Source organism: Mauremys mutica, chromosome 4 (assembly GCF_020497125.1).
Source record: "Mauremys mutica isolate MM-2020 ecotype Southern chromosome 4, ASM2049712v1, whole genome shotgun sequence".
NCBI lineage: Eukaryota > Metazoa > Chordata > Testudines > Geoemydidae > Mauremys > Mauremys mutica.
This window is the reverse complement of record NC_059075.1, coordinates 150,284,817-150,310,182: the sequence shown is the minus strand read 5'-3', so window position 1 is coordinate 150,310,182 and position 25,366 is coordinate 150,284,817. Positions and strand designations below refer to the sequence as shown.

At 54.4% G+C, this 25,366-nt stretch overlaps 2 protein-coding genes across 4 annotated transcripts in view; both read left to right on the top strand.

Moving 5' to 3' along the window:
* The first annotated feature begins 13,163 nt into the window (after positions 1-13,163).
* LOC123368321 (zinc finger protein 771-like) lies at positions 13,164-19,169 on the top strand. Of its 3 annotated transcripts, none has more exons than XM_045013052.1 (6): positions 13,164-13,310; positions 13,957-14,073; positions 14,557-14,706; positions 15,973-16,089; positions 16,398-16,517; positions 17,115-19,169. In XM_045013052.1, exons 2-6 carry the CDS (start codon positions 13,984-13,986, stop codon positions 18,000-18,002), a joined length of 1,365 nt encoding a protein of 454 aa, XP_044868987.1. In that variant the 5' UTR covers positions 13,164-13,310; positions 13,957-13,983; the 3' UTR covers positions 18,003-19,169. The 3 variants fall into 3 exon arrangements, with proteins under 3 accessions (XP_044868987.1, XP_044868988.1, XP_044868986.1); XM_045013053.1 differs by lacking the exon at positions 13,164-13,310 and adding an exon at positions 13,365-13,424; XM_045013051.1 differs by lacking the exon at positions 13,164-13,310 and adding an exon at positions 13,505-13,559.
* A 3,996-nt stretch (positions 19,170-23,165) lies between these two features.
* Positions 23,166-25,366, top strand: part of LOC123369114 (zinc finger protein 850-like) — a 28,943-nt gene continuing 26,742 nt past the window's right edge. Inside the window, exons 1-2 of the mRNA XM_045014475.1 lie at positions 23,166-23,849; positions 24,640-24,766. Of these exons, the coding sequence (XP_044870410.1) occupies positions 23,442-23,849; positions 24,640-24,766 (535 nt within the window). The 5' untranslated portion in view covers positions 23,166-23,441. The remainder of the gene's footprint in view (positions 23,850-24,639; positions 24,767-25,366) is intronic.

The window sequence follows — 25,366 nt, the reverse complement described above, 5'->3', positions numbered from 1 at the left end:
CTGGGAGCAAAGACTTCAGGAGCAGCCCGTGTTTGCTCTGCCTGGGTGCGCAGCCTGATGGAGCTGCTTTGCCAAAATGATCAATGTTGGCTGGTGCTGGGTTACAGCATGTCAGTGTTTGTGTGCAGGGAGGGGAAATGTGGTCAGCCGTATTGTCCGAGGAAAGAGCAGCAGAACTGTACTTAGCCTGCCCTGATGGACCGGGGGCGGGGGGTGGCTCCCTAAACTCACTCGCTAAGCAGGGGGAAGGATGCCAAATCCCAGTAAAAATGGGAGTGGGGGTGGGGGCAGGTGGTCTCACCTGGCCATGTGGATGCTGCGTAAAGAGTCCTCGCCACTATTTGCTCTGCTCCTTTCTGGGGTTTAATGGCAGAGCTGATTGGACTCCACTGAGAGTCCTTGTTTGGGGCTGGGGATTCCTCGAGCTGTTCTCATGGCTGAGCAAGTTGAGGGGCTTGAGCCTTAGACCCACCCTGTGTGGGGACAGTGAAAGACAACACCGAGGCTGCCCTGGCCACGAGGCGCGCAGATGTTCTGGCTGGCTGTCAAGAAAGGAGCAGGCGTCCTCTCCCTGGGGGAGCTCCTTCCCCGCTGCACAGATCTTTGACTTCCACGCTTTCCTCAAAGCATTCAGTCTGCTGGGACAGTTTGAAAATCAGTGTGTTGCCGTGCCACGGTATTGAGTTCGGCCCTGCACTCGCCCCATGGGAGAGGTTAATTCCTAAAACTCCAGTGCTGGCAAACTCGGGAAGCTGGCAGATCCAGACAGACACACACCACGGTAACTGGGCCCCAGGCGCTGTGACTGGCGTGTTGAGCCAGGTAACACAGGGAGTGTATGGTGGGGAAAGGGAGAGAACCCAGGAGTCGTGACTCCCAGTCCCCCTGCTGTAACCACTAGGTCCCTGCTTCCCTCTCAGAGCTGGGGAGAGAACCCAGGAATCCTGACTCCCCTTCCCCTCAATTCTGCCATACGAATTATGCAGCTTTCCTAGGGTTTTCTTGGGGGGGGGCTACCTCTCCCATAAGGCCCCCCCTGGAGAAAACCCTCTTTCTCACATGCCCTTGCGGGGGGAGGTGCAGAACCAGAGAGCTCAGGTGGAAGCGGGGGTGGGTCCTGCTGCCTGTGCCTCTCCCAAGATAGAGCTGGGTGCTGCAGCCCCTGCACCCCACATGAGCTGCTCCATGTGGCTCCACTGTCTCCCCCCATGCAGCCGTCTACTTGCTGCTTCCTCTCCACATCCAGGCAAGCCGGTAGGTGCTGGAATGGGGGCTCCTCCGTAGGATCCCCCAGGGGGGTTGCTAGAAATAACCTCACTCCCCTGCAGTGCTGGGAACAGAACCCAGGAGACCTGGCTCTCTAGAACCCAGGAGTCCTGGCTCTCAGCCCCTCTGCTCTAACCCACTAGACCTCACCCCTCTCCCAGGAGTCCCTATAGCCCCCACCCAGGTAGGTGGAGGGGACCCCAGAGGGAAAGGTGCTGGTGGTTATTTCCCAGGCTTCCAAGGAGACCTGGGGGGATGCACCCCTAAAGTGTCTGTGGAGGTGGGGAGCCCGGGCTGGGTGTTGGTGCCCTTGGATGGGCTGGGGGATCCCCATGTGGCCAAAGCCCTGGAATGAATTATTCTTTATGGGGGTGGGGGTGGTTTGAGAAGGGGGCTGGCTGTGACACAGGGGAGTCAATAACCGATCTGTCGGGGGCAGCAGGGATCACTCCCTGGCTGAGATCCATGTTGGGAGCAGGCTGGAGGGTTTAAGCTGGACGATCCCCCAGGGAGGACCTTTCCCAGCTGGGGTGGCTGTGGGGGAGGGGGAAGCTGGACTTCAGCTCTCATTGAGGGCAGGGAGCATGGACGTCTGCAGGCAGATCAGGCTGGGACAGGCTCTGGCCAGCAGCTCAGGGGGTTGGGGAAGGGATGGCGCTGCTGGGGGTACGTCTACATGGCATTTTCACATCGACAGCCCACCAGCCTCCCTAGGCTTCAGGGCCTGAGCTCCAGCCTGAGCCGCAATGTCTACACAGCAGCTTTTAGCGCCGGAACACAAGCCTGAGTCTGTAGGCGCCAGGTCTTGGACTCTCTGCTTTGGGTTTTAAAGCACAGACGTACCCTGAGTGACCTTGATCCGGGTCATAGAACATCAGCGTTGGAAGGGAGGTCATCTAGTCCAACCCCCTGCTCAAAGCAGGACCAATCCCCAGACAGATTTTTGCCCCAAATTCCTAAATGCCCCACTCACAACCCTGGGTTTAGCAGGCCAGTGCTCAAACCACTGAGCTATCACTCCTCCACTCCACCCCCAGTGGGAGTTGTGGGTTATGAGTAGGCTTGGCAGAATTTGCGTTTTGTTTTTTATGATATTGACGGATAACATCAGTGCTTATTTTTAAGCCTTTTTTTTATTTGCATTGATTTAAATGTTCACAGTTGCAAACAGTGGTGGGGGAGGGTCAGGCTAATTATTTAATGGCAGCAAACACCAAGATTCACCCAGTTCCAGCTTTATACCTGTTAAAACACAAACTGTCCACATTGCATGTCAAAACATGCAAAGTCAATAGCCTTCAATCAAACTCTAAGAAGTTCTCAAGCCGCATTTTTCTTATGTTGCCTGTCAATTCTCACTATTATTGGTGGAAACATGTTTTCATCGGTTTGCGAGCGCGCCCTGCAATCGACAGTGACTGACGCTTACTGATAAAAATCTACTGCTCCCAAAACTAGTTTTCTCTGCTAGGGTGGAGCCGCTGCAGTGACCTTACCTGCGTAGGCCTGGGAGCTAGGACTCCTGGGTTCTCGCCCCAGCTCTGGGAGGGGAATGGGATCTATTGGGTTAGAGCAGGAGCCATCCCCTCCCCCAGCCTTTCTCTGGGAGCTCCGATGGAGCAGACCCAACCCCTCCTCTCGGGGGAAGAATTTGGGGGATTTGCTTCCTGACCAGCAGGTTTTCTGCTCCCTTTGCCCCTGCATCTCTCCCTGGCACAGGGAAGGGGACCTGGCTGAGTTCTCAACCTCTCCCAGCAGATGCCAGGATGGAGAGAGAGAATATCCAGTGGGAAGAATCTGTGGGAGCAGAGCCACATGGAACATCCTGGAGCAGGGCAGTGTGGAGACCCCTCAGGGGAAAGATCCACTGGAGAGGAGGTAGATTTGAGGTATCCCTCTGGGCAGCAGAGACCCAGCAAAGGGGAGAGAACGCACTGCTGCCCAGTGTGTGGGAAGAGCTATGGCTGGAGCACAGACCTTGTCTCCGGCACCGGAGATCTCACACAGGGGAGCGCACCTACAAATGTCCCGGCTGTGGGAAAGGCTTCAGCCAGAGCTCCAACTGCAACCAGCATGAGAGGACCCGTGGCTGGGAGCAACCCTCCACACATCCAGGCTGCGAGGGGTTAACCCTCTCATCAGGCCTGCTGCGGTGTCGGCTTTGATCCAGATGGACCATGTGGCAGAGAGACCCTATAAATGCTCTGACTGTGGGAAGGGCTTTGGCCGCAGCACCAATTTTATCCGGCACCACCTCACCCACACCGGCGAGCGCCCCTATGCCTGTGCCGTTTGCTGGAAGAGTAGTCACAGCTCGGTGCTGATTGAGCACTGCCGGACCCACACCAGTGTCGGCTCTGCGGGAAGGGCTTCACCCAGAGCACCAACCGCAACCAGCACAAGCGGATCCACGGTGCAGAGAGATCTCACAAATTCCCGACAGCGGGGGAGTCTTCAGCCAGTGCTTGGACCTTCCTGACCACTAGAGATCCCGCACGGCATGAAACCTGGGCTGCTACCCCCCACCCCAAGTGTGTGGGACCCCTCCCCACTAATTCACAATGTCTGGGGACAGAGGAAGGAGAGTGCCAGGGTTGTGTTTTTGGAAGGCTCTGGAGGTAGTAGAATAAGGGTTTGTCTGCACTGGGGAAAACCAACTAGCACAGCTGACCTGGTGTACTTACCCCACTCTAGCTATTCCAGGTGAAACTTAGTTATTCCCACGTAACTATCCATCTTTAGTTGTTCCATAGTCACGTAGCTGTCCCGGTGTAACGACTCCACTCTGGGGGGCACCGCGCCCTGCAGTTACAACACCCACAAGCAAAACTCAGTTCATGGCAACACTGACAACTTTAACTAAGCTTTTTACTGGGGAATTTCCTGCTATGAGCTATAAACTTTGTTTTGTAATTGAATTGACATTTGACTGGAAAAAACCATAGGTGTCCCCTTAGAACATAAGAACGGCCATATTGAGTCAGACCAGTGGTCCATCTAGCTCAGTATCCTGTCTACTGACAGTGGCCAATGCCAGATGCTTCAGAGGGAATGAACAGAACAGGGTTATTATTGAGTGAGTATTATTGAGTATCACCGAGTCCCAGCTTCTGGCAGTTGGAGGTTTAGGGACACCCAGAGCATGGGGTTGCATCTCTGACCATCTTGGCTAATAGCCATCGATGGACCGATCCTCCATGAGCTGATCTAATTCTTTTTTAACCTAGTTATACTTTTAGCCTTCACAACATCTCCTGGCAATGAGTTCCACAGGTTAACTGTTCTATATGAAGTACTTCCTTATGTTTGTTTTAAACCTGCTGCCTATTAATTTCATTGGCTGTCCCCTGCTTCTCGTGTGACGTGAAGGGTAAATAACACTTCCCTATTCACCTGTCATGATGTTATAGAATTCTATGTAGCCCCTTTTAGTCGGTTCTTTTATAAGATGAACAGTCCCAGTCTTTTTAATCTCTCATATGGAAGCTGTTCCATACCCCCAATCATTTTTTGCCCTTTTCTGTACTTTGTCTAATTCTAATATATGTTTTTTGAGATGGGGAGACCAGAACTGCATGCAGTATTCAAGGTGTGGGCGTACCATGGATTTATATAGTGGCACCATATTTGTCTGCCTTATTATCTATCCATTTCTAATAGTTCCTAACATTCTGTTAGCTTTTTTTTTGACTGCTGCTGCACATGGAGTGGGTGTTTTCAGGGAACAGCTAATTTAGACCCCGTCATTTTGGGGATATATCTATATATATGGTTGGGATTATGTTTTCCCATGTGCATTACTTTGCACTTATCAACATGGAATTTCATCTGCCATTTTGTTGCCTAGTTTTATGAGAAACTACATAACTCTTCATAGTCTGATTTGGATTTAACTATCTTTAGTCATTTTGTATCATCTGCACACTGTGCCGCCTCACTGTTTACCCCCTTTTTCCAGATCATTTGTTAATATGTTTGTGACGGGTTGAATCACAGAAACCCCTTGGGAGCTGCCACCTGATGAGCCGAGACTACTTCTGCCCCTGCTTTCCTGCCCTGGCATCTTAGGACTTCAGTGCCCTGCCTGGTTTGAGCCAGACCCATTAGCCTGCTGCAAACCCAGACCCAGGGTCTGAACCACGTCCCCTAACAGCTGCAGGCTTAACTGAAATCAGCTAACGGAAGTGTTCCTGTCTTTAACACTCAGATGCCCAGCTCCCAATGGGGTCTAAACCCAAATAAATCCGTTTTACCCTGTATAAAGCTTATACAGGGTAAACTCATAAATTGTTCGCCCTCTATAACACTGATAGAGAGATATGCACAGCTGTTCCCCCCCCCAACCCGGTATTAACACATACTCCGGGTAAATTAATAAGTAAAAAGTGATTTTATTAAATACAGAAAGTAGGATTTAAGTGGTTCAAAGTAGTAACAGACAGAACAAAGTGAATTACCAAGTAAAATAAAATAAAACACACAAATCTAAGTCTAATACAGTCATACAACTGAGTACAGGTAAAAACCTCACCAGTAAGCTTCCTTTTACAGACTAGCCTCCTTCTAGTCTGGGTCCAGCAATCACTCACACCCCCTGTGGTTATTGTCCTTTGTTCCAGTTTCTTTCAGATATCCTTGGGGGTGGAGAGGCTCTCTCTTTAGCCAGCTCAAGACCACCATGGAGGGGTCTTAAATAGACTTTCTCTTGTGGGTGGAGACCCCCTCCTCTCTCCTATCCAAAGTCCAGCTCCAAGATGGAGTTCTGGAGTCACCTGGGCAAGTCACATGTCCGTGCATGACTCACAGTCTTTACAGGCAGAAGCCATTGCCCACATGGTATCTTGTATGTCTCCAGGAAGACTTCTTATGTGGATTGGAGCATTCCAAGATGCATTGTTCCTTAAGTGCTTCTTGATTGGGCACTTAACTTTGCAAATTCCTTTCTAAAGAAGCTGATCCAATGCCTCACAAAGCTTACTTAGAAATCAAGCAAGTATACAGCCAATATTCTTAACTTCAAGTACAAAAATGATATATGTGTATAAATAGGATGAATAGATACCGTAGACCATAACCTTTACAGAGATATGTTACATGGCAAAGGTAGCATAAAACATATTCCAGTTATGTCATATTCCCATAAAGCATTACGGGGTACAGCACAGATCGCAGTACGGGCCCCAGCTGGACCCCACTATTTACCTCTCTCCACTATGAAAACTGACCATTTATTCATATCCTTTGTTTCCTATCTTTTAACCAGTTATTGATCCGTGAGAGGACCTTCTCTCTTATCCCATGACGGTTACTTTGCTTAGACAGTTACTTTGGTGAGAGACTTTGGGTATGGCTACACTTGCAGCTGTACAGCGCTGGGAGTTAAACCTGTCTTTGTACAGCTGAGTCGGGAAAGCGCTGCAGTCTGGCCACACTGACAGCTACCAGCGCACTGTTGTGGCCACATTTGCAGCAGTGTTCGGAGTGGTGCATTATGGGCAGCTATCCCACAGAGCACCTCTTCCCATTCTGGCACCGTGGGTTGTGGGAAGGGGGCAGAGGGGGTGGGGCATTCTGGTTCCTGTCCCAACACCCTGTGATGCATCACTTCACGTCCCAGCAATCCCTGTGTTTCCGTCCACGTTTGGTGCCATCTTTCAACGGTTTCTGTGCAGCGCGATCTGTGTTCCATTTTGGTCTGCGGGAAAAGGAGCCTGAACTGCTGAGGAGTATGCTGACGAGTCTCGGCAGCACATCACGTTTGGCAGCTGAGCTATTCCTTAAGATCCAAAGTGGCAGTGAGGAGGCCGACGATGATAGCAAGTCGCGTAATGCGTACAACCACGAAATTGCTTGTGGCATTCACAGACATGCTCAGCACCGTGGAACACCGCTTTTGGGCTCGGGAAACAAGCACTGAGTGGTAGGATCACATCGTCATGCAAGTCTGGGATGCAGAACTTTCGGAAGAGAAAAGCCACTTTCATGGGACTGTGTGAGGAGCTCGCCCCCACCCTGCGGCGCAGGGACACGAGATTGAGAGCTGCCCTGACGGTGGAGAAGCGGGTGGCTATAGCAGTCTGGAAGCTGGCAACTCCAGACAGCTACCGATCGGTCGCGAACCAGTTTGGAGTGGGAAAGTTGACCATTGGAATTGTGTTGATGCAAGTTTGCAGGGCCATTAATCACATCCTGCTAAGAAGAACTGTGACGCTGGGGAACATGCAGGACATTGTGGATGGCTTTGCACAAATGGGTTTCCCTAACTGTGGAGGGGCGATAGATGGGACGCATATTCCTATTCTGGCACCACCCCACCTAGCATCCGAGTACGTTAATCGGAAGGGGTATTTCTCTATGGTTCTCTAGGCGCTTGTGGATCACCGTGTGCGTTTCATTGACATTAACGCAGGCTGGCCCAGAAAGGTGCATGATGCACGCATCTTTCGGAACACTGGCCTCTTCAGGAAGCTGCAGGCCAGGACTTTTTTCCCAGACCGGAAGATCACAGTAGGACATCGAAATGCCCATTGTGATCCTTGGAGACCCCGCTTACCCGTTAATGCCGTGGCTCATGAAACCGTACACAGAGAGCCTTGACAGCAGCAAGGAACGGTTCAACTACAGGCTGAGCCGGTGCCGAATGACTGTGGAGTGTGCTTTTGGCCGTTTAAAAGGCCGCTGGCGATCTCTGTATGGGAAGCTGGACTTGGGCGAAAACAGCATCCCCGCGGTTATATCCGCGTGCTGTACCCTCCGTAATATTTGTGAAGGGAAGGGTGAAAGATTCAGTCAGGCATGGACCTCCGAGGTTCAACGCCTGGAGGCTGAATTTGCACAGCCAGAGAACAGGGCTATTAGAGAGGCCCAGCACATGGCTGCAAGGATTAGGGATGCTTTGAGGGAGGAATTTGAGGCTGAAAACCAACAGTAATGTTTGGTGCCTTGCACGGGAGTGAAGTGCAGTGGTTACAATGTTAGTAGGAATCTGTGCTTGCTAAGCTGATTTGCAGTGCCTGTTTCTTTACTTTATGCAATAATAAAGACTGTTTTCAAAGCCAAAAAATCCATTTATTGAAAAGAAAATTAATGTATTGAACTTTTTAGGAATCAGAAAGGGCAAGGGGGTGAGGTGGGGAACGGTACAATCACAGATTTGCATATGTCCTGTCTGGAGTGCTGTGCAATGACTGCTGCACTTCAGGATGGCTATACTGCATGGTGATGGGGGTTGAGTGCAGAGGGTAAGGGTCATAGTTCTCAGGGCTGGTTGGTGAACATACAGGTGTGGGAGGCAGCTGGTGGTGGTAAGAACCCGGATGTTGGGGAAGGGGGGTTGGAGCTGACATGGGGGCACAAGGGAAAGAGCTTTGGCACAAGGGCTACGGGGGGGGGCGGTAGTGCTCCACCTGCATAGCTATGAGCGCCTGGATAGAGTCCGCTTGGCGCTCCAGGATGCTTATCAGCCGCTCCGTGCTTTGCTTCCGGTGTGCTGCATTTTCCTTGCGGATCCTGCTCTCCCTCTCCCTCCACTCCTGCGCTTTTTGCTTCTCTGTGAGAGATTGATGCATCACTTCGTGCAGCATGTCGTCTTTGCTTTTTCGCGGTCTCTTCTGGAGTTTTTGCAGTGGATATAGTGTACTTGGACTTTCAGGACACTTTCTCCCCACCAATAACACAATGGAGATGGGATAAAGCATAAACAAAGAGTGATCAAAGAAAACAATTTGATAGTTAACTTAAATTGGCTTAATTTGGACCCCAAAAGTGGATTACAAATACAAACAAGTAATTCTGTACATCAGCATTTCCTTCCCAGGAATACAGGGGACTGGGACGACACCCAGGACCGGGACCACAACTGGATCAGGAACCACCAGGAGATCACACCACCAAGGATCACAATGGGACAGCAACGAGGACCACAACGACACAGGAACAGGATCGGTATCAGGAGGTATAGGCTTCTTCTTCCAAGGTGACACGGAACAAGCATGGCTGCCACTGGGGTGTGAAGCACCTCCTACAGGGCACACAACCTCTATATAGTCTGCTGTTGCTGGGCAGATTTCACCGAGTCAGGTGACTTTTCCTGCTTCTACTTTCCCGCCATTATTCAAAAAGAGTGCCAACTTGGCGACGAAGAAGAGATCCGACATGGAAGGCAAACAACAACAATAGGAAACCAAAATGGCGAAACCAGCCTAACATGATGATCAAAAAGCACTATAATTACATCACTGTGCCTGGTCACACTACGCTCCTTTTGTCGGCAGAGCACATCCACACTTGGGTGCTGTAGCATCGACAGTGAGAGCAGTGCACTGTACTAGCAATCCCAGTGAGCTACTTGCCATCTAGGAGTTGTGGGAAGGCAGAGTGGATCTCAGTGCATCATGGGCGCAGACTCAACATCCCATAATGCAGTTCTTTCCATCCCAGCATTCCATGCATTTCTGACTGTGTTTCGTGGCATTTTTCAACAGCTCCTGTTTACTGTGTGCCCGCCATCTCTGTCTGAAAGGATGGATCCCGCATTGCTCTCTACTGTTGTGGTCACTGTTATGGACACATCATCATGAATGTATATCATGAACTCCTAATATGAAAAGGAATCAGAGTTGTCTGACCTGCTGTATTCCCTGGAAAGAAACAACACCAGATTACTTTTGGCATTCACAGAGCAGCTGCACATGGCAGCCCATCGCTTTTGGGCTCGGGAAACAAGCACTGCGTGGTGGGAATGAACTGTGTTCTCTTTTTTCAGCCTCTGAGGATTGGAGCACCTCTTGGAACATGTCCCCCTTGCTCTGCCTTGGTCGCTTCCTTATCTAGGAAGGAGGTGCTCCGCCGGTGTGTAAGGGGTTCCCCTGAAGGCCACATCTGCAGAAGCACAAGAAACAATGCACAGACGCATGATTGTCAGTTCATGCACAGCGTTGAATCATTACAGTAAAATACACCTCTTGTAACATACCAATCACTTTCTCAATGTCCTTTGGCAAGCCCCCTAAACAGGGAGTTGGGCATTCAAGATGGGGCAAAGGCTCTATGTAGTTTTTTAAGGGGATCAGAGCAGGCAACTAGGGACAATGTTGTAAATTCTACCACCATTTTCCACAGGCTGGGGTCATGGAAGCCAATATCTCACTCCTGAGGTTAAGCAAGGATGCAAGGTGCATCTTTGGCACACATGTGGCTTCAGACTCGGTACCTGGGCCGTGCTGCTCTTCTCTCTGCCACTTTGGTCCCTGCACAAATGACTGCCAAGTGGAACGGGAAAGCTTCCTACAATGGGGGAAGGAACAAAGCAGCTCTGCCAAGGAACCTTCAGTAGAGGATTGGCGAGTACCTCCAGGAAAGTTGCCTAGAGATCTCTCTGAAGAATTCCCATGAAATCGCCCCTACATCATTTATTTGGGGGAAAACATTTGTTCCGATTTTTTTTGTCTTAAAAGCCCCAAAGATTCTATTTCCCTCCTTCTCTTTCTGATCTCGGCCTACACTGGGGATTTTTGATGTTTTCACTTTTAGCACCAGCTACTGGAGTCAGGTGACTAGTTAAGAATTACAGCTTTCATTAGAAACTCCAATTTTTTTTTAAGTCTTTGCTTGTGGAGAAAAGTTTAAAGATATAGAGTTAAAATAAAAAGAACCACACATAATTTTTTAACAAGAAGTTTTGTGCTTTTTTAAAGCTAATCTTGTGATTTTGGGTGGGATCTGAGTGGTGATTTTTCAAGACTTGGATTTGGAGACAGGTTTCATTGTTCTGGGATGCTTTACTGGGATGAAATAAATCTAAACAAATACTCCCCAACAGGAGTTACTGGGGATGGTTGCAGGAAGTGGGATGTTCAGCATTTTCTTGAAATACACACCAGGGGAAAGGAAAGGGATTTATCAAGTTAAACAAAAAAAAATCCTACCACTGGGCCCATCTAGCCCGATAGCCCCACTCCCTGCAGTTCCAGATCAGACCCCTGCATCCATCTGCCTAGATCAGATTCATGGGCCCATCTAGCCTGGTATCCCGTCTCCAGCAGCGGCTTCAGAGAAGCCTGTAAGGAGACCCCTAGTGGACAGTTCCAGAACAGCCTGCCTGCTGGGAAAGCTTCCTCCAAACAACTGTCACTTCCTTACTCGTGTCCTTTCAGCTCCTTCCAATGACAAAAATGGAAAAAATTCGAGACTGAGCTTTTCCCATCTCCCTGCTGGGTTTGGATGTTTGATCCCCACCACAAAGGCAGCTGCAAAAACCCCATTCTTTAAAACAATAATTTCCCTGACTCACTGATTTTTGCCAAGTGTTTTGCCCCTCTTCCAGCTAGGACAATGGAGATTGGATGGCCCAGGGGTTACAGTCCCCTAAGATGTGGGAGACTTGCATTCATTCCCCATTCCACCACAGACTCTCTGGGTGGCCTTGAGTAAAGCACCCACGTGCTCATCACGCTTGCAGCTCTGCATTATGACAATCAATATAATCTAATCTCATGCTTCAGAGCTTCATCCCTGCAGCTGTCAGGAAGGACTTTTGCCCCTGGTGCACAGTTGGCCAGGTGCATTCTGAGAGGTTTCTTTCCTCCCTTCCCCTGAAGCACAGAGCTTCGGAGCTGGAGACAGGACACTGGACAGGGTGAGCCAGTGCTTTGAGCTGGTCCAGAGAATACTTTCTAAATGCCTTGATGGTGGGTCTTGTTCACGTGCTTAGGATTGCATTTAGGGTCAGGAAGGAATTTTCCTCCAGGGCAGATTGTCTGGGGCTTTGTTGTTGTTGTTTTTTTTTACTTCCTCTGCAGTTTAGGGCGTGGGTCACCTGACAGCATCGTCTGGGCATATCTCATCTAATCAATTCCCTGAGGAGCTGGGAGCTGAGCCGGAAGCTCTTCCCGCATGCAGTGCATTTGTAGGGTCGATCCACTATGGTGGACATCAGTGGTGGGCTGGGATCTCCTCCTCCCTGCTCAGGGCTCTGGGAGGCCCTGCACGGCTCTGCTCCTGGAGGCCCTTCCTGCTGGGGAGTCTCTTCCATCCCAGGAGAGAGGATTTGTCTACACTGCCCACTAAATCTGGGGCTATGGGCCCGTGGACTCTGTTTCCAAGCCCATGTGTGAGCATCCACACTGCATTGTGAACAGACTCTCATGGGGCACAAAGGCGCTATTGTGTCTCTGCTTCTCTCTCTGTGGGTGGAAGGTCTACACACAGCCTCTTTCGTTCAGTTTCTCTCTGCTGTAACCCAGGCACTCAGACATTCAATTCCCAGAACAACCTCGGGCTTATAAATTTGCTCAGCAAACTCAGTTACTATGTGAGCAGAGGGGAAGTTAGGAGACAGGGGCTATTTGGGCTGAACTCTCGCATAGGGCTCAAGGCCACCTGGGTTCAATCACTGTCTGAGTGGGAAGAAGGGTCTAATGGTTAGAGCACCAGTGGCTGCGAGCCAGGACTCCTGGGTTCTGCCCCCTGCTCTGGGAGGGGAGTTTAGTGGGTTAGAGGGGGCGCTGGGAGTCAGGACTCCTGGGTTCCATTCTCAGCTGTGGCTAGGGAGTGGTCTCTAAGGCAGCCGTGGCTAGTGGCCAGGACTCCTGGGTTCTATTCTTGGCTGCGGCGGGGAGTGAGGTCTAGCGGGTTATAGCAGCATGTGGGGGTGGGGAGTGAGGTCTAGCGGATTAGATCAGCGTGTGGGGGTGGGGAGCCAGGACTCCTGGGTTCCCCTCCCGTCCCAGGTGGGGGCGGGCAGTGCGGTGAGGCGCTGGCTGCTGGATGGGGTCTCTCTCCACTCCCAATCCACTCGGTCTGCGGCTGCTCTCCCGGCCAATGGCAGCTGGGCTGCAGGGGCGGGGGTGGCCTGTCCCAGCCAATCACTATGGAGATTCTCCCGGGTTTCTCGCCCCCTCCCCGCATCCTCTCCCCCCATAACGTTGTCTCCGCGCCCTGGTCCCCTCCCCGCGGGGACCGCAGCGCGGGGCGAGCTGGAGCCGGGGGCGCACCCTAGGGCGGGGAGCCCAGCCGGGGAGCCCGCTCCTGCCCCCGCCCCCGCGGTGAGTGGGTGGCGGTGGCTGGGAGGAGGAGGGGGGGCACAGGAAGCAGTCAGCACCGGCCCCAACTTCCTCCGGAGTCCCTGGGAGGGGGAGCCCCCACCCCGAGCCAGCGGGGTAACGTGGCGGGGGGCTGGCAGCAGCAGCACGTGTGGGGGGATGGGCGGGGGAACAGCTGATTGCTGGGGGCAGGACTCCGGAGGGTGGGGATGGGCCCGGATGGGGCGGCTCCAGCGCTGTTGGGGGGCAGAGGTGGGAACGGTCCCGGGCTCAGTGGGAAGGCGGGTCCCTGCCCTGGGGGAGAGGGGCTGCTGCGTGGGGGGGGGGTTTAATTGTCAGGACGCCTTGGCTCTCTTGGAGGGGTGGGGGTCAGGACTCCTGGATTCTACCCCTGGCTCTGGGAGTGGGGTCTGGTGGGTTGGGGCTGGGGGTCAGGACGCCTGGGTTCTACCCCTGGCTCTGGGAGTGGGGTCTGGTGGGTTGGGGCTGGGGGTCAGGACGCCTGGGTTCTACCCCTGGCTCTGGGAGTGGGGTCTGGTGGGTTGGGGCTGGGGGTCAGGACTCCTGGGTTCTACCCCTGGCTTTGGGAGTGAGGGCTGGTACTTGGCACATGCAGTTGTTTTTGACCGTGTATTTTCCTCTCCCAAAGCTGCACTTGGCCCCGTCTCCAGACCCGATGGAGGAGGAGGAAGACGAGATGGAGGAGCAGGAGGGGAGCTCTCAGTCTGAGGGACCCAGACTGGTGATCTCCATGGATGGGGATTCAGTGAGTGACTGGTGGGCAGGGACTGTGTCCTTGGGGATTCCCCTTCTGCTCTCTGGGAAAGCGTCTATATCCAGCGGGCCCCATGCGGGAGACTGAGGCAGCAGGGCTGGGCTGTGGGGCTGATCTGGGGGGAGGAATGGTCACTGGCTGATTGGCCCCAGGGACTAGTCCAGGGTGAAGAATGGGGGTGACTGATTGGGTCCAGGATTTGGGTCAAGGGCGGAGCTATGGGGTTGGGGGGGGGTGGCCAGGTCTGGAGGGAAGGGGGCTGGCTGGCTGTGCCGTGACCTATCCTAACCTTGTTCCCACCTTTCGTACATATGCAGCCAGCTCTGGGGTGCAGCCTGCCGCCCTACTGGCAGGGCTGTTTGAATACGTGCAATGGATCCTGGGCCCTGCCACGTCCAGAAGGGATTTGGTGTGGGTCTAGAGTGGGAGCTGGTCTTGCTGAGTCCCCCTTCTCCTCTGATGCTCCCCCTTTAGTCACAGTCCCCTTCTCCGCCAAAGTGGAACTCTCCCGCTCCTCTGGACGGGCAGCCCGAGCTGCAGCAGGAGGAAGAGGAACCAGAGGATGAGGAGGACGACCAGGAGTTCCAGGTGCAGACGTTGAGGATCCCAGCAGATGGGGATTCAGTGAGTAATTAACATGCTGATAAGTATCCCCCCCCCCCGATGCTGGGGGTGCTGTGCTGCTGGGCAGCGGGTGAGCCTCTCAGTGCTGACCCCAGTGCACCGCTAAAGGGTGCTGTGCAGCAGGCAGGGGGGCTCAGTAGGGGGCACGCTCCCCTCACAGTCAGTGCTGACCCCAATGTCCCCGTGTGCCGCTAGGGGGTGCTGTGCTGCGCTGCGTGGAGCAGGGTGGGGAGGCTCAGTGGGTGGTTTTCTTACCTTCTCCCCAGAGACAAGGTCTTATATAGGTGCATGGAACAATCCACACCCATTGTGCTTCGTACATCCTCCTGTGGTTTCAGCTAGATCAGGGGTTCTCAAACTGGGGGTCCGGACCCCTCAGGGGGTTGTGAGATTATTACATGTGGGGGTCGCGAGCTCTCATCCTCCACCCCAAACCTCGCTTGCCTCCGGCATTTATTATAATGTTAAATATATTTAAAAGTGTGTTTAATTTACTAGGGGGGTTGCACTCAGAGGCGTTCTCTGTGGAAGGGGTCGCGAATAAAAAAAAGTTTGAGACCCACTGAGCTAGATACGCTTCCTGTGTTAAACTGCTTAGTGACTGATAACCAGCCTCTGTGTCGTAGTCCAGAGGTGGCTGCATCACAGCACCAGGGGAGGGACCCCTGTATAAACAGTCCTGTGCCCCACCCCAGAGGTGGCTGCATCGCAGTGCCAGGGGAGGGACCCCTGTATAAACAGCCCCTCCATGCTGCCCCAGAGCAAGTAAAGCTCTTGGGCCTGTGAAAAGATTGGGGTGAATGTTAACCTGGAAATAGCTGAGCGGTTTCTGTACTGGGGGGAAAATGCCCCAAGAGCAGGGCAAATTACTGCAGTGTATTAAAGGGGAGCTAGCAGAGCTCAGACGGCTTATCCCATGGGGTAAGGGGTCTGGGAGTCAAGACTCCTGGGTTCTATCCCTGTTTCTGGGAGGGCAGTGGGGTTAGAGCAGGGGGGACTGGAAGTCAGGACTCCTGGGTTCTGTCCCCAGCACTGGAACCTTAAGTAATTCATTCGCCTCATCTCGTGCCTCAGTTTCCCCGTTAGGACTAAACACTTATCTGCCTGTCAGTGAGAGGAGTTCCAGCCTCTCCCCCAGCCCTGCCTGGGACCAGGAAGCGGGGGTTTGAACTGTGCCTGTTGGCTGGATCCAGTTTGTGCCGAGGGACCAGGCTGGGGTGCCCCTCCCATGCTGCTTAATAATCTCCCCACTTGCCTTTCCCTTAGCTGGACTCTGCCACTTTCCCAGAGGAGCTGTCGGAGGAGGAGGAGGGAGATGAGGAGGAAGAGGAGCTGGTAATCAGAAGGGTGAAGGCAGAGGAGGAAGAGGACCAAGAGTTTGAGGTACTGAAGCTGAGGGTTTCCATGAATGGAAATTCAATGAGTGGGGCTGACTGGGGGATGGGGGAGGTGGCTGGGTCAATGCAGAGGGGAGGTTCACTGGACTGAATTTGGGGGCAGGATGTCTATAGGCCAAGGAGTCACAGGGCCAACCCTGGGGGGGGGGGGTGAGAGAGGAGGGGTGCTGGGCTGGCTGGGCCCATCTAGGAGGGGGATGGTTGACGTAGGGGCCGATCTGAGGGGAGACAGGGGGCGAGGCTGGCTGGGCCAATGCGAGGCAGCAGTTCCTTTGCGCTAACCCTGCCCCACAGCTGGAATCGGTGGCACGCCAGCGCTCGCTGCCTGCGGAGGAGCCAGTGGTGGATTCGGAAGTGCGGGTGGAGCCCAAACTCGAGGGGCAGAAGCTGAGGATCCCGGTGGAGGGGAATTCGGTGAGTAACCATGGAGGGTGAGGGGGCTGCTGTTCCTCCCTCACCACCTGAGCCCCTGAGAGGGACCATGGCGAAGGGACTGGATGTGGGTGGGGGCTGGTGCCTTAGAGATTGTTTGCTCAACTGTTGAGGAGTGAGGGGTTAAATTGGGGCTCCCTGGGACAGGGCAGGGCTGGACGGGGGGGGGGAGAATTCTGGGGATCCCCTTATCAAGATAATCCCCCTTAGTGGCACTAGCTTACCCCCAACCAGCCACTGTATATGAGGGGTGGAATGTTGGGGGGACCGAGGATTCCGGAGGTGGAATGTTGGGGGGGACCGAGGGTTCCGGGGGCGGAATGTTGGGATTGCAGTTAGTGAGAGAGAAAAGGAGAATGGGGGAGGGCCGGGGTGGGGCAGCAGTGCCAGGAGAAGGTTCATTGTCTCCTGACTCTCTCCTGCTATCCCTGGCTCTGGAAAGGCAGTGGGGGTGGGGTTGGGGGCTGGGAGTCAGGATGCCTGGGTTCTATCCCCAGCTCTGGGATGGGGGTAGGAGACGGGGGCTCTATTCTTAGCTCCGTGGAATTGAATTAATGCCGTGGTGCCTCTCCCCCACAGCCCGTCCTGCAACTGATGGCGTCCCCGGGAGGTGGGGGCAGGGCAAGGGCACCGATGCCGGAGCGCACCAACACTTGCATGGAGTGCGGCAAGAGCTTCAGCCGTCGCTCCAATCTGGTAAAGCACCAGATCATCCACACCGGCGAGAAGCCCTTCTCGTGTGGGGAGTGCGGACGCAGCTTCACCCAGAGCTCGGCCCTTACCAAGCACCAGCGCACCCACACCGGGGAGCGCCCCTATGTCTGCGGGGAGTGCGGCAAGGCCTTCACCGCCAGCTCCAACCTGCTGCAGCACCAGCGTTTCCACACCGGGGAGCGCCCCTATGTCTGCGGCGAGTGCGGCAAGGCTTTCAGCCAGAGCTCCAATTACAATCTGCACCGGCGCACGCACACCGGCGTCACCCCCTACCAGTGCGGCGTCTGCGGCAAGCGCTTCACAGGCAGCTCCTGCCTGGCTCGCCACCGGCGCACCCACACCGGCGAAAAGCCCTACCAGTGCTCCGAGTGCGGCAAGCGCTTTTCCGGCAGCTCCACCCTGGTCAACCACCGGCGCACCCACACCGGCGAAAAGCCCTACGGCTGTGCGGAGTGTGGCAAGGCCTTCACCCACCATTCCAACCTGGTGGACCACTGGCGCGTCCACACCGGCGAGAAGCCCTACATCTGTGCTGAGTGCGGCAAGAGCTTCCGGCTCAGCTCCCACATCATCCGACACCGGCGCACCCACGCCAATGCCAGCGCTGCCAGTGCCAACGGGGCTGACCGCCTGTACATCTGCAGCCAGTGTGGCAAGGGCTTCCAGGTCGGACCCAGCCACCTGCAGCAGCAAGCCCACCAGGAAGAGGGACCCTATAGCTGTACTGAGTGCGGCAATAGCTGCTGGACGTAGAGGGACGGAGCCTGTTGCAGGGGCAGGGCTCGGCACGTTCCCCCCCTCCCCCCACTCCAGGCACTTTGTACACCCACAGGTTGTGGGATCCGTTCCTGTGCGGGGAGGGCGGGAATTGGATCCTGCCGGGGGTGGGGCTTGGAGCACAGCTTGTGGTCCTGCCCCTTGCTCCAGGAACATGTGCCGGGAGTGTGCCATCAGCTGCTGGAGGGGGTGGGACTTGGTGCTCAGCCAGCTGCCACGCCCCCAGTTCCAGGGTCCTCCTGTGGGATCAGCTCCCACAGGGGCGGGGCCGGGTTTCCACATGGGGGTGGAGCTCTGCCAGCAGCAGCAGAAGGACCTGCAGTGGTGGCTGGATGCAGAGAGGGGGCAGGGTCTTGCCCAGGAGGAGGACGGTGGAGCCCAGCCCCTCTCCCGCATGGCAGGGAGCCCCCTGCCTCCCAAGCTCCCTCGTTTCTCTGGAATTGCTCCTGCTAGGGTGAGGCAGTAGAGCCATGGAGGGAATTGTGGGGGGTGAGCAGCTGAGTCATAAGGTGGGGTCCCCCGTTGTCCATCTTCCCATCTGTACTGGAAGGAGCAGACTTGGAGGGTGGGGAGCTGAATTATGGGGGTGAGGCGTGAGTTGGGGCTAGTGGAGGGGGGAAATAAGGGTGCCACAAAGTGGGGGGGGAGGGAGAGAAAAGATCCCTCTCCCTTCTGAGCCCAGGCCACACTCCGGTGGGGCTATGCCACTGTGACTGAGAATCAGTGGAAGGGGCTGACTAGGAGGCAGGGACCTCAGATCTGCTGGCGAGCAGGTGCCGGGGGCTTCAACCCTGTTTCCCTGCCCTCGTGCTGTGGGCTGAGCGCAGAGGGGGTGATATTTTAGGGGAATCAATAGACTGGGGCGCAGTTCGGATCTCCAGGGGGTGACCCACCTGGGATCTGATTCCCCTGCACTGGGGGTCACAAGGGAGCCTAGAAATTGATGCCTGGTGGATTTCTCTGAGGATGATTTCCCCCAAGGCTGGGTCTGTGGCTGGAGAGCAGAGGGGGGAATGGAGGGATGATGATGCCCCTGGGGCAGTGTGGGGATGAAGCTGCCCCCTGGCGTGGAGTCATGGCGCTGTGCGGAGAACAGCCTGTACTTCTCTTTTGTTTGAGTGGGCAAAAAAAATCCTAGCCAGACCCCACTTTGTCTGAGTCGTCTCTGCCGCGCTGAGCCGGGAATGCCCTCTGCGCTGGAGCGGGGGCAGAGTGCCCCGGGGTCGGCCGTCTCCCCCTCCACCCAGCAGGCATCATTAACCCCGGCAGGCCCCATCCCAGGGGTCCGCTGGAGGTTGCTGGTTCTGGACCTTGCTCTCTGCTCCTTCCCCTCTCCTGGAGTCAGGTGGGGGGTGTGAGGCTGCTGCGAACTGGAGAGGCTGCTTCCCGACAGGCTGCAAAGACAAGCTTTCACACAGGGAGGGGCAGCCTGGCTCTTCTCTCTGTCACACACACAGCTGCTGGTTCAGGAGCCCAGTGCCAGCCAGGGAATGTCCCCTCCTGCGCCCGGAGCAGCCAGAGAGAATTCCCGGAGCCCGGCTAGTCCTACCTGGTTCCCAGCAGGCACCTGGCCATGCTTTAGTTCCGGGCTGGGTGATCAGCGTCACCCCCTAGAGGATAAACCCTTTTCCTCCTCCCTGCACTTGTCCTCTCCGTCCCCAGAGCATTCACTGCAAGGAGCAGTAGCAGCCCCATGGGGCCTGTGTCTACAGGAGTTGCGGTAGTAGCAGAGAGAATCAATCCTTAGTCCAGCCACAGACCTGAAGGGAAAATCAGGGGCTGGAGGAATCTAGTAGAGCTTCCACTTGCCTTGTTGTTAGGTCTACTACAGTGGCAGCTGAAGGTCTGCCTCTTTGTGCTGGGAGCTGTCCAGTATGCATGCCAGGTTCTGCACAGGCCCAGAGTGAGGGACAGCCCCTGTCCCAGTCTAGATAAAGGGTGGGTGGGGAAACTGAGGCACAAAGCAGGAAGTGGCTTACCCAAGGTCACACAGCAGGTGAGCGGTAGAGCTGAGGATAGAGCCCAGGAGTCCTGACTCCAGCTTCCCTGCCTCCACAACTCATTGGGCCAAACTCGGCTCTTTCTGGGGTGGCAGAAGATTGAGGAGAGTGGGCGGGGGGAAGCCCTTGTGTGGTAGAAGGGGATAACAGAGAAGTGGGAACTAAGCTTAGGACAATCTCGTGAAACTCAGATCACCTGGGTTCTTTCTGCCAGTAGAGGGCTTCCTGGGCCAGGGTCTTGTGTTGGTTGTCTGTACAGCTTCTGGCACACTGGGGTCCTTGTACTTGATCTGGCCTAGCAGGCACCACTTCAATACAGATAATCAATAGTAACTAACAAGATGGCTGGGGCATGAATCAGGACAGATTCATACTGGCCTCACGTACAATCTCTGTGTCACACACACACGCAGAGCACACACAGATGGGGAGTAAGGAACCTGCCTATTCCTGGCAGTTCCAAACTCTTGGGAAAAATTGGTTTTGAGTTGAACCAAACCCAAAATGTTTTGATGATTTCAGCAAATCAAAAAGTGAAGGGGGCTGGAAAAAACATTTTGGGTCAAATAAAAATGGTTTGTTTTAATTTTAAGCATTTCAAAGCATTCTTGATTTTATTTTAAACGTAGAATTAAAGGAAACTTTGAAACAGTCATTTTGACCCAACAACGTGAAACATTTAAAAAATTTCCCCAAAAGTTTACTTTTTTTCTACCCAACTCATTGAGCGAAACGGACGTGAAATGTTTCCGAGTTGCTGCATTGGCATATTTTTCTTGGAAGAAAAGTTGTGTGTGAGAAAAACGTCTCCCGGCTCTGTGCACGTACACACACAATATGACACGTTCAGAAAGTTAGAAGGAATGGATGAATCCATGGGCAATCACTGGTTGCAGATTTTCCTTGCCTGTTTCTGGATTGTTAGACACACCCATATTGTGATATCTGTGCCCCCTGCTGGCTACCGTCAAAATTTCCCTGCACTGGTTGGTGGGGGATAGGAACTTGTGTGGGAATTAAAGTCTTGTTTCCTGCTGCGATGACCTTCCATGGGGGGCTGGTGCCTGGGGTCTGGGACAGGCTGTGTCACAGTCTTATTTGTACTCTACTCCAGGTGCTGGGGATTGAAAGGAAAATGGCCTGCTAGTCTCCTTTCATGCACTTGTGCTCGGTGCAGTGTGTGGCATGAATGAGCGCCCCTGATCTCACTCGGCGTCTGCAGCACCCGGCACGACAGGGGCCCTGATTCCAGCTAAAGGATTTGAGTTAGTGAGTAGAACCAATCCTTAGTCCAGATGCAACTCCAAAGATACAGCAAAAGAAGGAAGAGCAGTGAAAGCATTTGAAATGGAAGGTGTGAAGTCAGGCTTTCATTTTAACAACACGACTGGCAAAAGTCGGTCCAAAGAAAAAAGCCCTTGTCTGACAGTCTGAGCTGGTGTCAAACCTGGCAATAACTGTCCAAGGTGGGGGGAAGAGAAGTTAGCGGTGATGATCTGGAGCCGGCATTGAAGTCCAAGCCTGTGTCCTAAGAAAACGGAACAAACCCAGGAGGGAAGAGAAGAGAAAAGAAAATGCAGCACAGCGTCTGTCTCTAGTGTTGATTCTCACGTGTAACCTCCCTACTGGAGAAACACAGACCCAGCCCAGGGTCTGAGCAGTCACTCTGAGACCTTGGAAACTTGCGTCAGCGTTTGGCTGTTGAGGGATTGTGTTTCGCTTCCTTTCTGGTCACAGGCTTACCGTAGTGCTGCAAACTATGCAGCCTTGGCTATAGCCTGCTAGATTCCACTCCTCTAGCAGAGTCAGGGATAGAATCATAGACTATCAGGGGTGGAAGGGACCTCAGCTCATCTAGTCTAACCCCCTGCTCAAAGCAGGACCAACCCCAATTAAACCATCCCAGCCAGGGCTTTGTCAAGCCAGGCCTTGCAAACCTCTAAGGATGGAGATTCCACCACCTCCCTAGGTAACTCATTCCAGTGCTTCACCACCCTCCTAGTGATATAGTGTTTCCTAATATCCAACCTAAACCTCCCCCACTGGAACTTGAGACCATTGCTCCTTGTTCTGTCATCTGCCACCACTGAGAACAGCCGACCTCCATCCTCTTTGGAACCCCCTTTCAGGTAGTTGAAGGCTGCTATCAAATCCCCCCTCACTCTTCTCTTCTGCAGATTAAATAATCCCAGTTCCCTCAGCCTCTCCTTGTAAATCATGTGCTCCAGCCCCCTAATCGTGTTCGTTGCCCTCCACTGGACTCACTGCAATTTGTTCACATCCTTTCTGTAGTGGGGGCCCCAAAACTGGATGCAATGGAAGGGGCTCCCAGCCCCCCACCCCTCCTTTAACCCACTGGAGTTAGGACTCCAGCCCCAGTTTGGGGAGGGGAATCTAGTGGGTGGAGGAAGGGGGGGGCTGGGCCGCAGGACTCCTGGGTTCTATCCCTGGCTCTGGAGGGAGTGGGGGCTATGGGTCAGGTGGGGGCTCCTGGGCTCTCAGGAGTGGGGTGGGAGGGGCTCCAGTGGGCTAGGGTGAGGAAAGGTGACCTGGCTCCAGAGCCGGTGAGTGCCCATGAGGGCGAGGGGGCAGTGCTATGCCTTGATGGACATGCAGCTGCTCCAATGGCAGGAGCCCCGTCCCCTCCTGAGTGGCAGGCGGCTGGGCCACTCCCGGACCCCATGGCCCTGCTGCGCCGGAACCAGGCTCTTCCTGTGCTCGGCGCCCCCCCCTCCGCCCCCGGGAGGTGAGTGAGCGAGCCCCGCTCCTGTACTGGGGGTGCCCAGACCCCAGCTGAGCGATGCCACCCTTAGGGTGGGGCACCCATTGTCCAAAGAGCCAGGACTCCTGGGTTCTAGCCCCAGCTCTGGGAGGGGAATGGGGGCTGGGGGCCAGGACTCCTGGGTTCTATCTCCAGCTCTGGGAGGGGAGTGGGGACCAGGACTCCTGGGTTCTATCCCCAGCTCTGGGAGGGGAGTGGGGGCTGGGGAGGTTAGAGCTGCGGGGGCTGGGAGCCAGGACTCCTGGGTTCTGTCTCCAGCTCTGGGAGGGGAGTGGGGGCTGGGGGGTTAGAGTGAGGAGGGAGGCAGTGGGGGTTGGATCTGGGAGTCAGGAGTCCTGGATTCATTAAGTGGGTAGAAATTCCTAGGAGATCAAGAAAGAGCCACCAACCTTGGGGTCACCTGTGCTGGGTCTGTGTCTCTCCTCACAACACTGGAGCAGGGGGGGGGGGGGCTGTTCCTGTGTGTCTCATTCCTTCTGTGGCTCTAATTTCTCTCCCCTCTCCATAAAGGTGATCTCATCCCCCCCTTGGACGTGTCCCCCACCCCTGTACAGATGGTGCTGCAGGGGGTCCATTGCTGACGCCAGGCGATCCCCAGGCAGATACGGCCGCGCTCCGGCTCAGAGACGGGCCATGGCTGCCCAGGTGGCTCCCCCAGCCGCTCTCAGGCTCCAGTTCCAGCCCCCACCGGGATGTGGCCTGGTTCCCAAAGAGGAAGTGGAAGAGCCAGATGCCCACGGAGCCGTCGACATGGAGATGCATCGTCTGCGCTTCAGGGGGTTCCGCTACCAGGAGGCTGAGGGGCCCCGGGAGGCGTACGGCCACCTCTGCCTCCTCTCCCGGGCATGGCTGAGGCCGGAGCAGCGCTCCAAGGAGCAGATGCTGGACCTGCTGGTGCTGGAGCAGTTCCTGAGCATCCTGCCCCAGGAGATCCAGAGCTGGGTGGGGGGGTGTCACCCCCAGACCGGGGAGCAGGCCATGGCACTGGCAGAGGGTTTCCAGTTAGCCAAGCAAGAGCCCGGAATATGGCCACAGCAGGAGGTAATTTACAGATGTGAAATCATTAGGGAATGGGACACGAGGCCTTTCTCCTCTAGGGGGCGCCAGCTCCAATCCACCCATGGGAGGGGCGGGGACTGGTTGGCTGAAGCGGGTCTGGGAATGGGACACGGGACCTTTCCTCTGTTAGTAGAGCTACTGGGGAAAATATTTTGTGGAGATGATTTTTCTGATGAAAAATGCCCATTTTGCCCAACCAAAGTTGTCCCTGGGGAAAAAATTCAGTTTTGTGGGGAAATTTTGATTTTTTTTTTCCCTGTTGGGAAAAATCTCAGTGTAGATTCCTCACCCCCTGCCCACAAGTCTCTCGTCACAGTCACTTTCCGCAAATGAAATTGACAAAACACTTTCTGGGAGGGTTGCCTGGGTGAAAGCCCCCTCTCCTCACACACCTCGCTCTGGGACCGGAGAGGAAGAGAACCCAGGTGATCAATCCCCTGCTTCCTGGAGTGAAGGAGAAAGCAGAGAGTCATGGCTGTCATCTTCTCCACCCCTGTAGCTGTGGGCAGAGGCTGTGACGTGGTCTGTCTGGCAGCTGGGAAGCTGAAAAACTTCCTCCCAGTTCTCCCTGAATAGACTTTTCTGTTAAAAACCCTTCCCCAGAAAAAAGCGGCTTTAAAAAAAAAAAGAACCCCAATTGGGGGAAAAAATGTCAAAAAACGCAACATTTTCGGCAGACAGGGATTTCCCTTGTCTGGCCAGCTCTGTTCACTGATGGGGAGCAAGGGGTATGTGGCTGCCAGCACTGCTGGGGGGGCCTTTGTTGTTCCAGGAGCCGGTGACGTGGGAGAAGGAGGCTGCGTGTTCCTCCGGGGCAGAGCGGGCAGCGCTGTCCCCAGAACATGGCAAGATCTGCAGGGAGATTAAGGAGGAGGAGGAAGAAACTCTGATCTCGCCGGGTGAGGAGCTGCTTCCCCGCTGGGATCAGGAGCTGGGGTGCTCTTTCTCAGGGATCAGCCCCTGGAGCCCCCAGACCCTGCAGCACAGAGATTGTTGCTCCTACAATACAGCTCCTGCCGGGAAGCATGAGTGCTGCCAATCTTGCGCCAGCCACACGATTCCTACCCCTTTGCTTTCTCCAGAGCAGAATTTCCATTTCCCAGCTGGACATGACACTCCTGATGGGAAACCGTCACGTTGGCTGTGACGGTTCTTGGGGCACCCAGGGCTGGGAATCGCTCTGTTACTCCCTGCCTCCAGTGCGAGGAATTCTTGCCCGTGGTGACGGAGGTTAACTCCTGTCAGCCACTCAAGTGCTCCCCTCCAGGCTATGCCAGTCCTGTCTCTGCCTTGCAGGTTAACAAGAGGTGCACCCCGGTCCCTTTGGATTGTTCTCCTGTAATATCCAACCCCTGACACTGGCTTCTCACAGAAATCCCCTCTGCCCCACAGGAGCAGGGTACCCTACGTTACTAGTTTTACCTTATATTGCTGCTCCTCTAAAGTCACCCAGTACTTGTGAGTGCTTCTAATAAAACAAAACTAGGATTATTTCAGAA